Source organism: Carassius carassius, chromosome 19 (genome assembly GCF_963082965.1).
Source record: "Carassius carassius chromosome 19, fCarCar2.1, whole genome shotgun sequence".
NCBI classification, from domain to species: domain Eukaryota; kingdom Metazoa; phylum Chordata; class Actinopteri; order Cypriniformes; family Cyprinidae; genus Carassius; species Carassius carassius.
In genome coordinates this window covers 28,210,918-28,226,763 of record NC_081773.1, presented here as the reverse complement: position 1 = coordinate 28,226,763, position 15,846 = coordinate 28,210,918, and the positions used below count along the sequence as shown (strand labels likewise).

Sequence of the window (15,846 nt, the reverse complement as noted above, 5' to 3'; positions counted from 1 at the left end):
CACCGAACCCCTTCTGTTGCCCACATAATGAATCCAGCTGTCAGGGTGCTTGTTTTGACACATGAGAATCAAGGGGTCGCGTCTTCATCAGATTCATTATATGACGTGATGATGTCCTGCTAAAGAGTGTGATTGTTTGTTGTCTATATGGTGCTGATTGTCTTCAAACGCTGTTAAGCCACCCTTTGACCTTCAAGCCAGCTGTTTTCTTGCTTTCTTGCATCGAGACGAGCTCTGTCAGGATTTCTAGCCGTTCTGAATGTCGTTGTCTGACCTGAGTAATTAGATTAGGGTGAGTGCTTTCATAGCTGTACTTCTGTTTAAGACTGGGCGATGAAGCTGAAGTCTTATATATTTAATATCTTAATATTTTTCATTCTTTGGATGATATATATCTTTGTATCAGTCATATAAATCATCTATTAAACTAAACAGTCTTTTCAGACAATTAGATTCTGAATATGTATTATATTTGTAAAAATGGAATATATATGTATGTATGTATATATATATGCCATTAAGATTAATCAGGATAGAAACCATAAGTAATTTATTATATGCATATACCATATATCTTTAAACAATTATTATTATTATTATTATTTTTCAATTCCCAAGTAGAAAAGTTAAAAGAAAAATGCAATCTTTGCAATGTCCTGAAAATGTGTAATTATTATTATTATTTATTTTTATTTTTTATAGAATTTATCATTTTATTTAAATTTTTATATCTTTATTTTTAGAGTACACTGTAACAAAATCACTGCAAATATAAAGCATAATATATAATATAAGTAAATATACTTTTCAAGCCTACTTCTGTTGATGACCTCCGAAAGAGAAGTCGTCAGGCTCCGTTTCAAACATTCCAGGCATCTTCAGAGGCATGAAGGCATGCTGGGTCGGGCCAGATCTCAGGGCACACATAAGGTGTTTGTTAGTTATGGATAGCAGGTGGACAGGCTGTCATCAGCAGGTGCCTGCAGGCAGAGTTAGGCCAGGTGATGGAATCCAGTCTGGAGAAAGACCAGGCCTGTGTAAGGAATCTGGAGAAAGACTTAGAGCAGAGCTCTGCGATGGACTGAGAAGAGGGAGAGATTTCTCTGTCACTGAAGTGTTATAGACTGGTACATTGGTCATCCTGGGTCTGGGTAGAGATAAGGATGTGTACGGTTTGCATAAATGTTTATGCCGGGTTAGAACAGACTGTTCGCACATTTCGAGACCTGCCCTGCTAGAAGACAGAGTTGATGTTGAAAGAACAAGACGGGACATATTTCACATAACACAGAGAACAAAATTAAATACATAACTCAAGAACTAACTGATTAAATACATTTCATTATTCCTTATTTAGCTTCTCAATTTTGTACAGTTTTTAATTTTTGCAACTTTTTGGTCTTGCAAGTCTTTTTTTCAAAGTCAGTTTTCAAAAAATGTTTTTAAAAATAATATTGAATGATGTACTACTATAAATATTATACAAATACATGAGAAATATGAAATTAAATTGTAATGTGTTTTAGTTATATGTTTTATATATCTTGTCTTAAAACTTCAAAACATTATCTGTTTGCAGGTTTTAATGAAAATAAAAAACAAACAAAAAAAAATACTCTTCAGACTGTCATGCTATTTTAACATTTTTTATTGCCTATTCTGTGTATCTATGTTTGTCTAAGTTATCCAAAATTGGGATCTTGTCATCTTGCTTACATTTGTTGTTTCTCTCTTATCAGTCTTCCTGCTTAAAGCGGTTAATCATTTGTGTTCAGAGTTTGTTTAGATATGCTGAGACCTGTAGTGAGAAAAAACAAGAGCTTTTCAGTGTTCATGTGCTTTACGGCTCCACCTCCACAGCTGGAATAACATCTTTTAACAGGAAGTCAAATCAAACAGCTGCACTAGTCATGCTTAACGTCTCATGCCCCTTATTAAGAGAGTATACTGTTCACATAGTGAAAGAATAAGACTGATCATTCTTACCCATAGAAACTTTTGCATGACAATTTAGACATCTTCAAAAATCAGTCTGTACTCAGTCTAATGCTATGCGGTTGCTAGGTTGTTCTGGATGATTTTAGGGAATTGCTGTATAAAAATTGGTTCTCGAGCAGTTCTTTGTGGTAGTTGAGGTGCTAAATTGGCTCGTAATCATAAGGGAAACAATATAAGTGCTATATAGCACCTACAAAGAACATGTAATGGTTCTTCAGTGGGGTTAATTAAAGTTCTATGTACTGTAGCACTTAAAGTGGTTCACCTATGATTATGAGCCAAAAAACAACTTTTAGTGCTATTTAGCACCATTTGTTTTTAGAGTGTTTTTCACAAACATCAGCAATACAAGACATGTTGTGATTTTTCAGGTTCAGCACACCTGTTAAGCTATAAACTCTGTTAGTTAAGGCTCAGTACCTTTTTAAGGAACACTTTATCAATGACAAGTCAAGGTCATTGATAAACGAGAAACTGACATTGCGAAACCCGATGTACTCTGTCAGCATTAAGACGAGCAATTAAATGGACCGAGCAAATTTAACACAAATGCCAGATGGTTGAAAATAACACATTTATATATTCAGCTGTCAAAACAAATGGTAAGAGCCGATGGCTTCCAGACCATGTCAAATTCCTCACTTTCATCTGAATCAAATTTTGCAAAGACACGCTTGAACTCTGGGTATTCAAAAATTGTTGTCCTTGGAATGACACAACTGAAATCTGACCCAAGTTGCCTTGACTTTATTTACTTACCACAACCAGTGAGAGAAAAACCAGTATTATGTTTGTGGGTTCCGAGTCACCAGCTTATGGGTAAAATCACTGTGACACAAGGCCTCTTTTGGCCCAGATCACACATGCAATACTGTATCCCACGATGCAATGCGTTTAACTTGACCTTTCATAGTCTGATGAATGAACTGATAATATCAGCCATGACATCTCCTCCTTGATTTGAGTAATTTTACTACTTGTGTCATTATGCTATGACCTTTCTTTTTCTTTTCTTTTTCTTCTTTTTTTACGAAAGAAAAGCAAATGTATTTAATTTAATTTGTTATTATATTAATATTTTATTTTTACTTTATTTCTTTATTTTTGTTTTTGTTTAATCTTTATTTCTTTATTTTACATTTTTTACTTTGTTTTTTATTTTAAATTTTTTTTTTTTGGCTTTATTTTATTTTAAGTTTATTTTTTGACTTTATTTGATTTTGAAATATATTTTATTTTTATTTATTTTTATTTTATTATTGCTTTATTTTATTATATTTTATTTTCATTTTAAATGAAGTTAAGGCAACTTTAATATTATTATTTTAATTTATTTTTAATTTTATTTTTAATATGAAATTTTATAGAAATATCTTAAGAAATACCAAACAAGACACTAAGGAAAGTCTGAATCCAAATCATATAATTTGCAGCTTAAGATATCCTGCAGTCTTATGTGTGGTTCAGCAGTTTGTGGAAAGAGTAAATTTTTTATAAATGTCTTTTTTTTTTGTCGAACATATGATTTCATGTCTACTGAAAAATTAGTCTTTAAATGTCTGACTCATGTTTGTTTATTTGTTTAAATTTGTTTATTTAATCATCAGACATGATGTCATGATGCCAGGGGACTGTCTAAAGTCTGTCTCCTTCCTTAGGAGGTGCTTTCATACAATAATGCTGTCTGTGTAATCATCGATTGACTAGGCAGCTGCTATTGCTTTTAGACACAACTGTGGAAGGAGGCTTCCTGTTTGTGCACAGCTCCAGTTCCTCGGATGCAATTTTGCCTGGAAACTGTTTTTCTTAATGCTCCAGTAAAGGCAGTGCTAGAAATTATTGTCCGTCATCCTGTTTGTGAAGCCCAGAGCTCATTTGTTGAAGGGAGGCAGGATATTAGTTGTGGCAGTGGTCTGAGCAGAAATCCTATTATAAAGGACTTCAGCAGATTGTGAGTTCTGACAAAGCAAATCACCTTTAAACATCAGTGACTTTCCAAGTCTGTTAATGAAATGCTCAAAATAAGGTTAGTGCTGTAGATTGCCTGTTTTTGCACTAAATCACTGAGCAGAGATGATGGTTTCAATCTGTTCCGTTTTACTCGGTGTTATTTATGTACTATTATAATATTTATTAATATTTTGTAGTAGCTTTGATTTTATTTTCAGTTTAAATTTTAGTCATTTGTTTTGTTAAATCATGATTAGATAAAATATTTTTTTTTTAAATTTGCCGGAGAAATTTTTTTTTGCATTATCCAATAGTTGATTTAAAAGAAGAAAGTGTCATTTACAAAATTGTGCTTACAAATGTGAAGCTTGTTTTTTTCTTAAAGATGTATTAATTAATTTTTTTTTTTTTTTTGAGTATATAAGCTGTCTAAATCATCCATTTTGAGGAGGAAATACTCCTAGTTAGATACTTTAAGTGTCATCTGAAAGTGTTTTCAGTAATTGAAATTAAAAAAGTAACCATTAACAGGGCTCCAAACAAAAAAATCGAGTAAGGAGCCATTGGCTCCTATAAGAAAAAAACTTAGGTGACAAATGATTTTTTTAGGTGCCACAGAATAAACATGTTTTATGCATTTTATTTAAATTATTTATTTTACATTTTAACTTTTTAATCATACTGACGTGTTTATGTCTCATCTTTTCTTGACTTTATCAGCATTTTAATCCATCTTGTAGATGACCTGGGAATGAAGGTTCACTTAAAGTGGGAGCTAAATGTCTTTTCCAACTTGAAACATACAGTCATGCGTTGTTTATTACACAAAATCTGTACCAATATCATGGACCATAAGCATCACTTGGCCCCTGAGTATAGTTTGGGGTCCTCCTCAATGCATCCTGTAAATGTTGTCATACTCTCTTAAAAATAAAGGTGCTGCATGATACCATAGAAGAACCTTTTTTCCCTGTCTAAATAGTTTCATAAAGAACCTTTAACATTTGAAGACAATAACAGATTATGAAAAGGTCAGAAAGAGATTGTTCTTTAAAGAGCTTTTGACTGAATGGTTCTTTGTGGAACCAAAATTGTTCTGTGAAGAACCTTTTAAGCTCCTTTATTTTTAAGAGTGCATGTCTTTCACACTTTCAGTCTGTTTTTCTTAATTAGTAAAATTAAATTTAATAGAAGGAGTTGAATCATGTAGACAACAGGTTAAGTAAAAATATTAAAATTCAATAGCTCATAAATATAGCAAAATGCTCCTCTTTATAGTTATTTTTCTGGCTGACTGATGAGCTTATGGACACCGAAAGGTTACTGAGGTTAATATTACGTTGCAATGTTTACAAGCTTTACACGTTTTCCGCAGTTTGAAAGTGTTTTACTGTAGAATCTCTTATAAAATAGCCAAAAATTCTGCACTTTCTCTTCAAGTCTCCATCATTTCTCTCTCTCGCGCGTTTATCAGGTGTGTGTCAGCGCTGCTGCGCGGCAGATGAGGACTGTTTAAAACTCTTTTTCCCACTAAAACTTCAATGCGCATTCTCTCAATGCGCGAACATAACAAGATGTGAATGCAAAACAATCAGGAAAAAAGGCATTACATGCAATTTTTTAAGAGATAACATGTAAATACAAAGGCCTAGTCACCAGTGGCGACCTCAGCAAAAACTTCACTCGCATTTTAATATTTATGGTCATTTTAGTCGCAGTTTGGAGCCCTGATTAATATTAGATGGTCAAAATGTAATAAATAAATTAATGAAATAATAAACATAAAAAAGCCCTGGCAACTGACTGAAATCTGTTTAAGCTGAAGTACAGTACAAAATGACAACAAAAAAAAAATTAAATTAATTAAAACTAAATAGAAGCGGCTAAACCAAATTCAAATGGAAACTGAAAATATTAAAAAAAAAGCTAATTCAAAATAATAATAAATACTAAGATAGTATATACTGTATATCAGGGGTGCCCACACTTTTTTTGTGTGGGGATCTACTTTTCAAACTGCCAAGTGAAAAATAAATAAGTAAGACAATACATTTAAAACAAATAAACAAAAGTGCTTGCTGGGATGTAACTTTATATTGCAATAATTGAATTATTAATTAAATAATAATAATTCAGCAAGCCCATCGTTTTGTATTCTAGTGTTATTACTTTTCAATTACATGTAATTATTTTTAAATGAAGAAAATTCCAGATTCAAACATCCAGAGTTAGTTTTTGCAAACATACTTTGCAAAAATATCACTGCAGGTATTCTATACAAATTAAAAGTACATAAACCTCAATTATACAGTAATTTTAACAAGTAAGCTCCTGCAATAAGCATAAGTTAACCTGCAATACCAAACAAGACCACAGGGGGATGCAAACAGACTGCATGTAAACTACTATGGATCCATTCATAATCACTAAACCCACCAAAATATAAATTAAAAATTAAACCATTCTGGAAACTCAGCGATCTGAAGGTGGCCCGCCTCGATGTCATCAGTGTATATGCTCCTCTTTCAGAACATGTAGTAGTGTCAGTGTTGCGTCGGATGGCCATGCGTACATCTGTTATAAAACACTCGCTGTTTAAAACTATGTGAATATACTGAAATATAGAGTTCTGGCATGAAACTCTAGATGGCACAGTCCGATAGGTCTAACTCAATGTGAACTAATGACATCATCACATGTTCCGTGTGAAAGTTATCAGGTTATCAGTTCATCTGTGCATGTTTTCCAAAGTAACCTTTTATCAAAACGTATCAAACTTCTGAAACCACTTTCTATTTCAGCCAATGTCATGAATCCTTCTTCAGTCTTTCTCTTCCAAACATCTGGCTCTGACTGGATAAAATCAAGTCCTTTAGTTTTGCTTTATCTATTTCTGTATTTGTTTCTTGTTGAAAATCCCATTTTACATTTTAAATGTCACATCACAGTGGTAAAATGTGTTGACTTGACATGTTGACATGAAAGTCACAGAATTATGCCTGCCATTTTCTTCTTCTGTGTTGCAGGTATCGTCCTCCTGCGTTCCTGTTGCCAACTATGAACTGGTAAGAACATTTGTGGTTGTTTTGATGACCCATTTTTGATCGTTTCCTAGAACCGTTATCACTCGGAATCTGCACTGTTAATCAGATTGATGATAAAGTGATGTTTGTCTGCTTCGGAGGCCAGAACGTATCATCCCACAACCGTTAATATTTATAAGACGGAAATAAAAGCTTGGGGTCTTCGGTTCAGATCTCTCCCAAGACCTAAATAAGCCAGGGAGAATAACAAAGCTTGAGCGAAAGCATAGTGAACATTCCTTTTTTGGTTTGAATTGTGTTTTTGGTCTCTCTTTCCTCCTCCTCCTCCTCCTCCTCTTATGTATGCCTGCCCGTGCAAGGCAAGCCAGAATCCATCATGACTTTACCCACGTTACTAAAAAGTCTCTTGTTGTACATCGTGTCCTCAAAATGGAACGCATATTTTGAGTTGGTTTTTTTTGAAGGTAAGATTGGCTTTCGTCAGTTGGACATGGATTGGTTTATTCTTGCTCTCTTACCCTTCATTACTTCCCAAATAAAGCATAAAATGGTGGAGCGAGTTTGGAAGTACATGCAGGTACTGAATCTCATAAACACAGACTTGAAATCAGATGGCCTGTTTAAAGACTAATCAGCTGAACTTTAAAAACTGATGTTCTGAGGACAAGTGTGAAAACTGACAGAAACATGTTTTCAAGACACGAGACAAATTCTACAGGACTGCAAAAATACAAGTTTATTCACCAATGAATTGTGATGCATCTATTAGCATTAACTTAAGCAATAAGCTCCAAGAAGCTGTGGTTTTCAGTGAATTTATAACAGCTAAGGGGCATTGTTAGGCACGCGCAAAGCGGAGTTCACTGTAAACCATGGCTTCACTGGGCTTATTGCTTTTATAAAAACGGTTATTACATATACGTAGTAAGGTTCCACAAAATAAAACAGAGCTAATAAAGTGTAATGATATTAATAAAAACAACATTCTTCCACCAAACAATGTAGTTCCTCAGAAACAGTTGTGGTTCCAACAAAGTGGTTGCCAAGCAACACAGAGAAGTAAACAAAGGTGTATGTTTGTAGAGTAATTTACAACAGCTTTGAACGTGGCTCAACCAATCAGAATCAAACAATAATTAAATGACTGAAATAATATTAATTAAATTTGAATATATAATCTAATGTAAGTATTGTGTTGTGAATAGGTTCAGGGGAATGTGAATGGAGCACTGTTGTTGTTAACTAAAACTAACTAATAAAAAGCTGAAATAATATAGCATATAAATATTAGGTGAAAATTTTCAAAAACTTAATAAAAAATACTACAATTGAAATAAAAATAAATGATAAAATATTTTTTTTTTTAAAAAGCTAATGAAGTAGTTAGTTTTTGTTAATAGTATTATAGTGATCATTTTAAAGTGGAGATGACAGGAAAAATTGTGAGAGATATTTTGTCGGTGTGATCGTGGTGGTCTGTGGCAGCTGAACTTCTCTAAGTAGAACACATCAAGAAACACAGAGCAGTTGTCCAGATAGAAAGTGAAAATTAAGAATCTACTTGCTTGGACCTGCAGATTGAACATCCCATATTTAGTGATGTTGTTTACCTAAAGTCTGTGGAGAAAAGCTTTTGTGATTGTGCCACTGTCCCTAAGCACTGAACCTCTCTCTCTCTCTCTCTCTCTCTCTCTCTCTCACACACACACACACACACACACACACACACACACACACACACACACACACACACACACACACACTGGCTTCAGCAAGGACAAAGCTGCTGAACTCACTGTTTACCATGACGCAGCTCACTGAAGCCAAAAACTACCCTGTTTAATGGCTTTTCAGTGAATTCAGGAGTATTGCTGTGGTCGTCCTGAATCGTGTAGACCTGCTTTCTCGTCACTCCATGTTTGGTAAATTCTCCTCTGCTAAATGTGTTGGCTGGCTGGTGGTTAGACCTGTTATCTGAAACCCAGTAACAAGGATCAAATGCCTGTGTGAATTAACAATTGTGTATGAATATTTTCACCATAGGTGATATGATCTTAAAAACATAACACAGCATGTGAAGTGAAAACAAATTGAAAAAAAGTGAAGTGAAAGTGACCCATACTCAGAATTGATACTCTGCATTTAACCCATGCAAAGTGCACACACAGCAGCAGTGAACACACACACACACACACACACACACACCGTGAATACACACCGGAGCAGTGATTAAATACATAACACAGCATTTCAGGTAGTTGTTATTAAAAAAAAATATTATTAAGAATATGTTAACTGTATTTATATGAATAAGTCTCAGTTTAATGAAATAAGCACATCCTTTTACAGTTTACAAATCAAATAAAAGAAAATGTGAAACTTTCTATCTCTCCTTGACAAATAAAATATTTACTACCAACTAATTAATACTAATTAATTAATATTTTATATATATATATATATTTTATGAAAGTATAAAATTTTATATAAAATATATTTTATATATGTTATATTATTATATAAGATAAAATATAATTATTTAAATATATATATTATATATAAATCTTTATTACAGTAACTATTACAGTCCGTTACTGTATTACATTTGTGAATTATTCGGGAAATTCTTGCTGAATTGTTATTAAAATAATGTACAAAATCATATTATTATTATTTTTATTTGTTTATTTATTCAGGTTTTGGGTGAAATGTGACCTGTTCGTGTTTTTGTCAGATGAACTGATCTTGTCAAGTACAGTGTGTGCCCATGCTGTACTTTTTTATTAGACACAAGTGGACGTCCAGACTCATACATTAGGTGGGCGTTATATCAATAGTATGCTCTCTACATCACTGCTTTGAAATTGAAGACGGGCTCCAGGCTTTCTCTTTTAGAGCTGTCTGCCGTCCTCTAGAGCCATCTGGTCTGGGTCTGTTTCACCACAATGTGATATTGGCCATAATTGGCCATGAGAAGGTGAAACGCATGCCGGGCCTCGGATGACATTAAGCAGACCAGAGTTACTCTGGTCTTTCCAGCACTTTCTGTGTTTATGCTCCATGCCCAGGCCCCTTAAGGCTCTCTGCTTCGCATCCTTTCTCGTTTTTTCAATGCATACGATGCATAATGCAATATCTAAAATGTATGAGTTTGCTTAGGTGGGGAGGGTGGTCCTTCCCCTGTTGTGAGCATTAACCCAGGGTCACAGGATTGCTTTGGGACGTTTTTGTTCAGAGGTTCTTACAGCTCAGAATTCTTTAGCTGAATACCATCTTCAGAATTCTTTCCGTAGAACTCTCCTGTGAAGGAAGGCAGGCACAGACCCTCCATTAGTGTAATGTAAACAGAGTGCCACTGAAATGCACAGTGTCCCGTCTGTTTACATTTTTTCCATCCCTGCTGTATTGTGCCGAAAGGTTGCAGGTGACCTTTAAAACTCTGAGAGGAAGGCTGTTGCTGATGTCAGGTTATGTGCATGTTCCTCACCTACATCGACATTTCCACTGTATCCTGGGTCTTATAATCTGGAGACCCGGCCAACTTTCCACCCTAGCTGTCGATGATTTTATTTATCAACGGTTGTTGTTGTTTCAGCCACGTCTGGACATTAACCAAACACATTCAAATCATACTGTAATTGACTTTGAGGTGCTGGAGACAGGATTGAAGAAACATGTCCTTTTTAGGTGCTCCCTGTGCTGTGTTTCGACAGAGATCTTCAGATCTGCAAGCCGAACAGATGCCCTTTCCACAGTTTATGAACCAAAACACAGAGTTATTAAATAATCCCATATAATGAGGGGTTGCAAGTGATCATTATATATATCAGTATATAATTTGTATATATTTTTTTATAAATCTATTTTTATATATTATAAAGTTATATATTTGAATGATTTCAAAATAAATTATACATATATAAATAAATATATATTATATATAATTTTATTTATATATTATGTGATTCATTTTTATGTTTTCTTATGATATATTTCAATAAATTATAATGATACAATCATTATAAATGATAATGGAATTATTAAAAAATTTCACAAAAAATTTCATTAGGTGCTAAACACAGCCAGAAACAGTACAGGTTTGACAGACCTTATTTTACTTTTACCGTTAGTTGTTGTTACTCTTCTTGATAGGATAGTTCACCCAATAATTTTAATTTCAGCATTATTTATTCATCCTAATGTCATTGGGAACATTCTGTGCTTCTGCCAAAAAGAAAGGAAGTCACACAGTTTTAGAATAACGTGATGTTGATTATATAAAGACAAGGAGTTTTCATTTTTGGGGGAACTCTCCCTTTAAGTTTCTTAATTCTCAGTAGGTGTCTTTAATGTGATAGTGTGGCCATGTTCAAATACATCATCTGTCTGACTTTAGAAACTTGTATATGCAATGAACAGTTTCTGAACCTTAAAGTATGTGCACTAGTAGTTCATTGTGCTGTTGATAGGAACGGTCACTTCTTATAGCCACCAATAGGGGGCAGCAGGCAATATAAGTGTTCACTGTGCATTCACCTTGGGCTTAAAATGCCGCCTCCTCTTTGTGGTTTCCTTTTGTTTCTTTAGCCCTGCACTGTTTTTGAGGACAGATCTGATCTACATCGTTGCTGTTCTGTAAGCAGTTGAACTACGATCAGTGACTAAATGTCTAAGAACTCTGAACATAGAACAGGCAATTTTTCCCATCATTAGTCGGACAAGCATATGGTACATTTGACAAAGTGCCTTTTTTAACTGTGCGGTTTTAGGAATTTTCATTGGGATATAAATCTGTGGTCCACAGAAATGCACATGAAAGCTTTTAAAAATGCCTTTTATACCTGTTGCATACGAATTATGGTCTAAGGAGTGATTTAGGACAAATAGCAGCTGATCACATGTATTCCGGGGGGGGGGGGGGGACAAACAGAGTGATCGCAGTGAAACGTTAAACTATAATTTAACCCACATGCAGCTGAAATGAAACAGGAGGACACAGGGAGCCTTGTTCTAAATGCAGAGTAACTGCAGCAAAACAAAGGGCGAGTATTTCGGGATCTCAGAGGAGAGGCTGGAATACCACATAGGGAGGGAAAAAACCAGACTCACTGAATCTACGTGGACACACCCTCAACTCCACTGGGCTCCTACCAAACTGACATGATTGCCCATCTCTCTCTGGCCTACGTCTGCTCACTGTGGGTACAGCATTTCACAAACACTTTTGCTTCTTTTCCCTTTAAAGTCGGAAGTGGGATATCCCTTTCTTCTGACCATAAAGATGATGTATAACCTGCTGGAAAACAGTAGATAGTTTTTAGGAGGACAGTAACCATCTTAAATCAGTAACAAACCAGCTTACCAGCTGGTCATACCAGGTTATTTAGGCCAAAATCATGTTTTTGGATGTTTAATATTACAATTAAATTAAAGCCATTTTTTTATTAATATTTACAGTATTATATGTTATTTTAATTAATTTATTTTATTTTATTTTTATATATTAAAAAAAAAAACTTGGTTCCATCATAAAATGGGACTGTTATCTAAAATTCTGATTCCGAAAAGTAAACGTAGAACTGCAAGATATTTATTGCAGTTATGAGTAGGGTTGGGAGATTTGGCAAAATGAAATAAAATCTCGATTTTTTTGAGAACGATTGACTGATTTTTTTTTTTTTTTTTTTTTTTAACTTGTTAACTTGAAAATGTAGCGACAACATGATTCAGCTTACTTTTTCTTTATTAACCCTCTAGTTAAAGACAATTCTATTCCAAGAGCAGCACACATGAAGTTGAAGTTAAATATTTTTGCAGAAAAGAAGCATGAACTAGATTAGATTAGATTAAATTTTATTGCCATTGCACATGTAAGGTACAAGGCAACGAAATGCAGTTAGCATCTAACCAGAAGTGCAATAAGCAGTAAGTACAGAATATGCAGTGTCTACAATACGTTACAAATGTACAATAAATATATAGATAAGGCAGTACTATGCACATAATTTACAGATTTTTAAATTATTGGGCAGAATTCAGTAAAGAGACAGCTGTAGGGAAAAGGCTGTTTCTGAGTCTGCTGGTCCTTATCCGGAAACTCCTGAAGCGCCTCCCGGAGGGCAGGATGTTAAACAGTCTATGGTCAGGGTGAGAGAGGTCCTTAACAATGCTGCTTTCTTGACGTTGACAGCATTTTCTCTGGATGTCCTCAATAGAAGAAAGTGGTGTCCCTGTGATGAGTTGAGAGGTTTTCACCACCCTCTGCAGTGCCTTGCGGTCAGCAACTGAGCAGTTCCCATACCAGACTGGGATACAACTGGTCAGGATGTTCTCGATCGCACACTGCTAAAAGTTCACCAGGATGGCTGAAGACAGCTGGTTCTTCTTCAGTGTCCTGAGTAAGAAGAAGAATTGTTGGTGAGCCTTCTTGACCAGGCTGGAGGTGTTTGTGGTCCAGGACAGGTCCTCCAAGATGGTGGTTTCCAGGAACTTGAAGCTAAAGACACGCTCAACAACCGTCTCGTTAATGTGGATGGGGTTATGCGTGCTTACTTTCTTCTTCCTGAAGTCCACAATGGTAGTGATGTGCTGAACAATGAAGTAAAAGACTTATAAAAACATGTATACAGACCAAGCAAACATCAGACATCAAACAACATCATAGGCTTTAGGAAAGAGAAACTTTTTTAACTTTGATTTAAAAATATGTAATGTTTGTGCAGTTCTAATATGGCACGGTAACGTGTTCCGAAGTTGAGGTGCAGCTATGGCAAAAACTCGATCACCCCTAGATTTTAATTTTGACTTTGGAACAGTTAACAAACTCTGGTTGGCAGGTAAGGGGGAGCGAGGCAATTTAAACATTTAAAAAAAATACTATAAAATCAATTCTAAAGCGTTCTGGGAGCCAATGTAAAGACATTAACACAGGAGAAATATGTTCATATTTATGAATACCGATTAAAAGATGTGCAGCCACATTGTGGACCATTTGTAATCTAGATATTGAAGAACTGTTTATTTCCAGATACAGGGCATTACAATAATCAATTCTAGAAGAAATAAAAGCATTGATTTGCAGTTTCAAAGTGCTTAAAAGAAAGAAAGGTCTTCACTTTTGCCAACGTTAATTTATTTACCTATCAAATTTAAGTGTATTATTGAAAAAGACGCCCAAGTTTTTTTTACACCTGATTTAACTGAAGAAGATAAAACCCCAACATTAACATGAGAAATGTTTTGGACTTCAGAAGAGCCAAACACAATGAGCTCTGTTTTACTCTCATTTAGATTTTAAAAAAAAAATCCTTAGACATCCAGGCTTTGACATCGGAGAATACCTGCAAAAGGGGTCTACACTATTTTTATGCTTCAGGGCCAAATAAAGTTGAGTATTGTCTGCATAGCAGTGATAGTACAAGTCATGTTTTGTCAAAATAGAAGTTAAAGGAAGCATATATAAAGAAAACAATAAAGGGGCCAAAATAGAGCCTTGGGGAACCCCACAAGTCAGAGGGACAGCCCCAGAAAAATATAGTCCAATATTGATTAAGAAGCTTCTATTTTTAAGATATGACTGAAACCAACTTAATGCAGTTCCACCGATGCCCACAACTTGTTCTAGCCAAGCAAGCAAGACTTGCAAGAAACCAGCCATCATGCTCCAAAACAAAAGTACCAGAATAAGCTGTATTTTTTTGCAGAGTGTAAACGATGCTGTTTAATGCTAACATTAGTTCTGCAGATTAACATTTTTCAGAAGATTTACTAATTTGTTTTATATGCCTAAACCTAAACGTGACTGTTTAATTCTAACTGTGTCTATTCTAAATGTGCATCTCTGTAAGTGCCACTGTCTCTGCATGTGTCAGGATCTGAATTTTGGGTTTCCACATTTCCAAATTGAAAGGGCATCTTTTGCTCTCTTTCCAGTTGGAAATTCAGTCATTCTCAGTTGAGTGAAGTGACGTGACATTCAGCCAAGTATGGTGATCCATACTCAGAATTCGTGCTCTGCTTTTAACCCATCCAAAGTGCACACACAGAGCAGTGAACACACACACACACACTGTGAACACACACCCGGAGCAGTGGGCAGCCATTTATGCTGCGGCGCCCGGGGAGCAGTTGGGGTTCGATGCCTTGCTCAAGGGCACCTAAGTCGTGGTATTGAAGGTGGAGAGAGAACTGTACATGCACTCCCCCCACCCACAATTCCTGCCGGCCCAAGACTCGAACTCACAACCCTTCGATTGCAGTCCAACTCTCTAACCATTAGGCCACGACTTTCCCTATGTTGGACGCAACATAGCATTATTGCAGTTTAAAAAGTGAACTCACAATCTCTTATGATGATTTAGAATCAGTGTAGCAGATAACACTCTCTTTGGAAATGTTGACCAGCCTGTGTAGATCTAGATTTAGGATAGAAATATTAATTATAATGATAATAGTGTATTCATGGTTTCATATAAGTACAGTCTGGGTTTATTTTAGCTTCATGTCATTTTAAAGGAGGCTCTGTTCACTCAATTTGTGCCTACGTGCTTGGAAACTCCCTGTGCTTTTTTTCCTCCTGCAGTATTTACTTAAGTGGGCTATAATTTGCGTTCTGTGAATTGGTTCAGGCGAGTGGCATGATCATATGATGAACCGTGTCAGTTTGGACCAAAACAAGTCAATCACACATGAGTTTATCTTTCTCTTTGATGAATTTGAGCATCCATCGGTGCACAGATCTCATTCTATAATCCTGTCAGGCGGCCCTTGTTAGTTCTGCTCACTAAAACATGCCTCACTGTTCTGTGACTGTGGCTCATACTTAGAGCTGGGAATTTCTCAAGACCTCAGACCT

The 15,846-nt window shown here is 35.3% G+C and overlaps 1 protein-coding gene across 12 annotated transcripts in view; it reads left to right on the top strand.

Annotated features, from left to right (window-relative positions):
* LOC132095506 (tensin-1-like) overlaps window positions 1-15,846 on the top strand; it is a 244,394-nt gene that overhangs the window by 143,990 nt on the left and 84,558 nt on the right. For all 12 annotated transcript variants that reach the window (XM_059500569.1, XM_059500564.1, XM_059500573.1 and 9 more), the window contains one exon: window positions 6,975-7,013. In XM_059500569.1, the coding sequence (XP_059356552.1) occupies window positions 6,975-7,013 (39 nt within the window). The remainder of the gene's footprint in view (window positions 1-6,974; window positions 7,014-15,846) is intronic.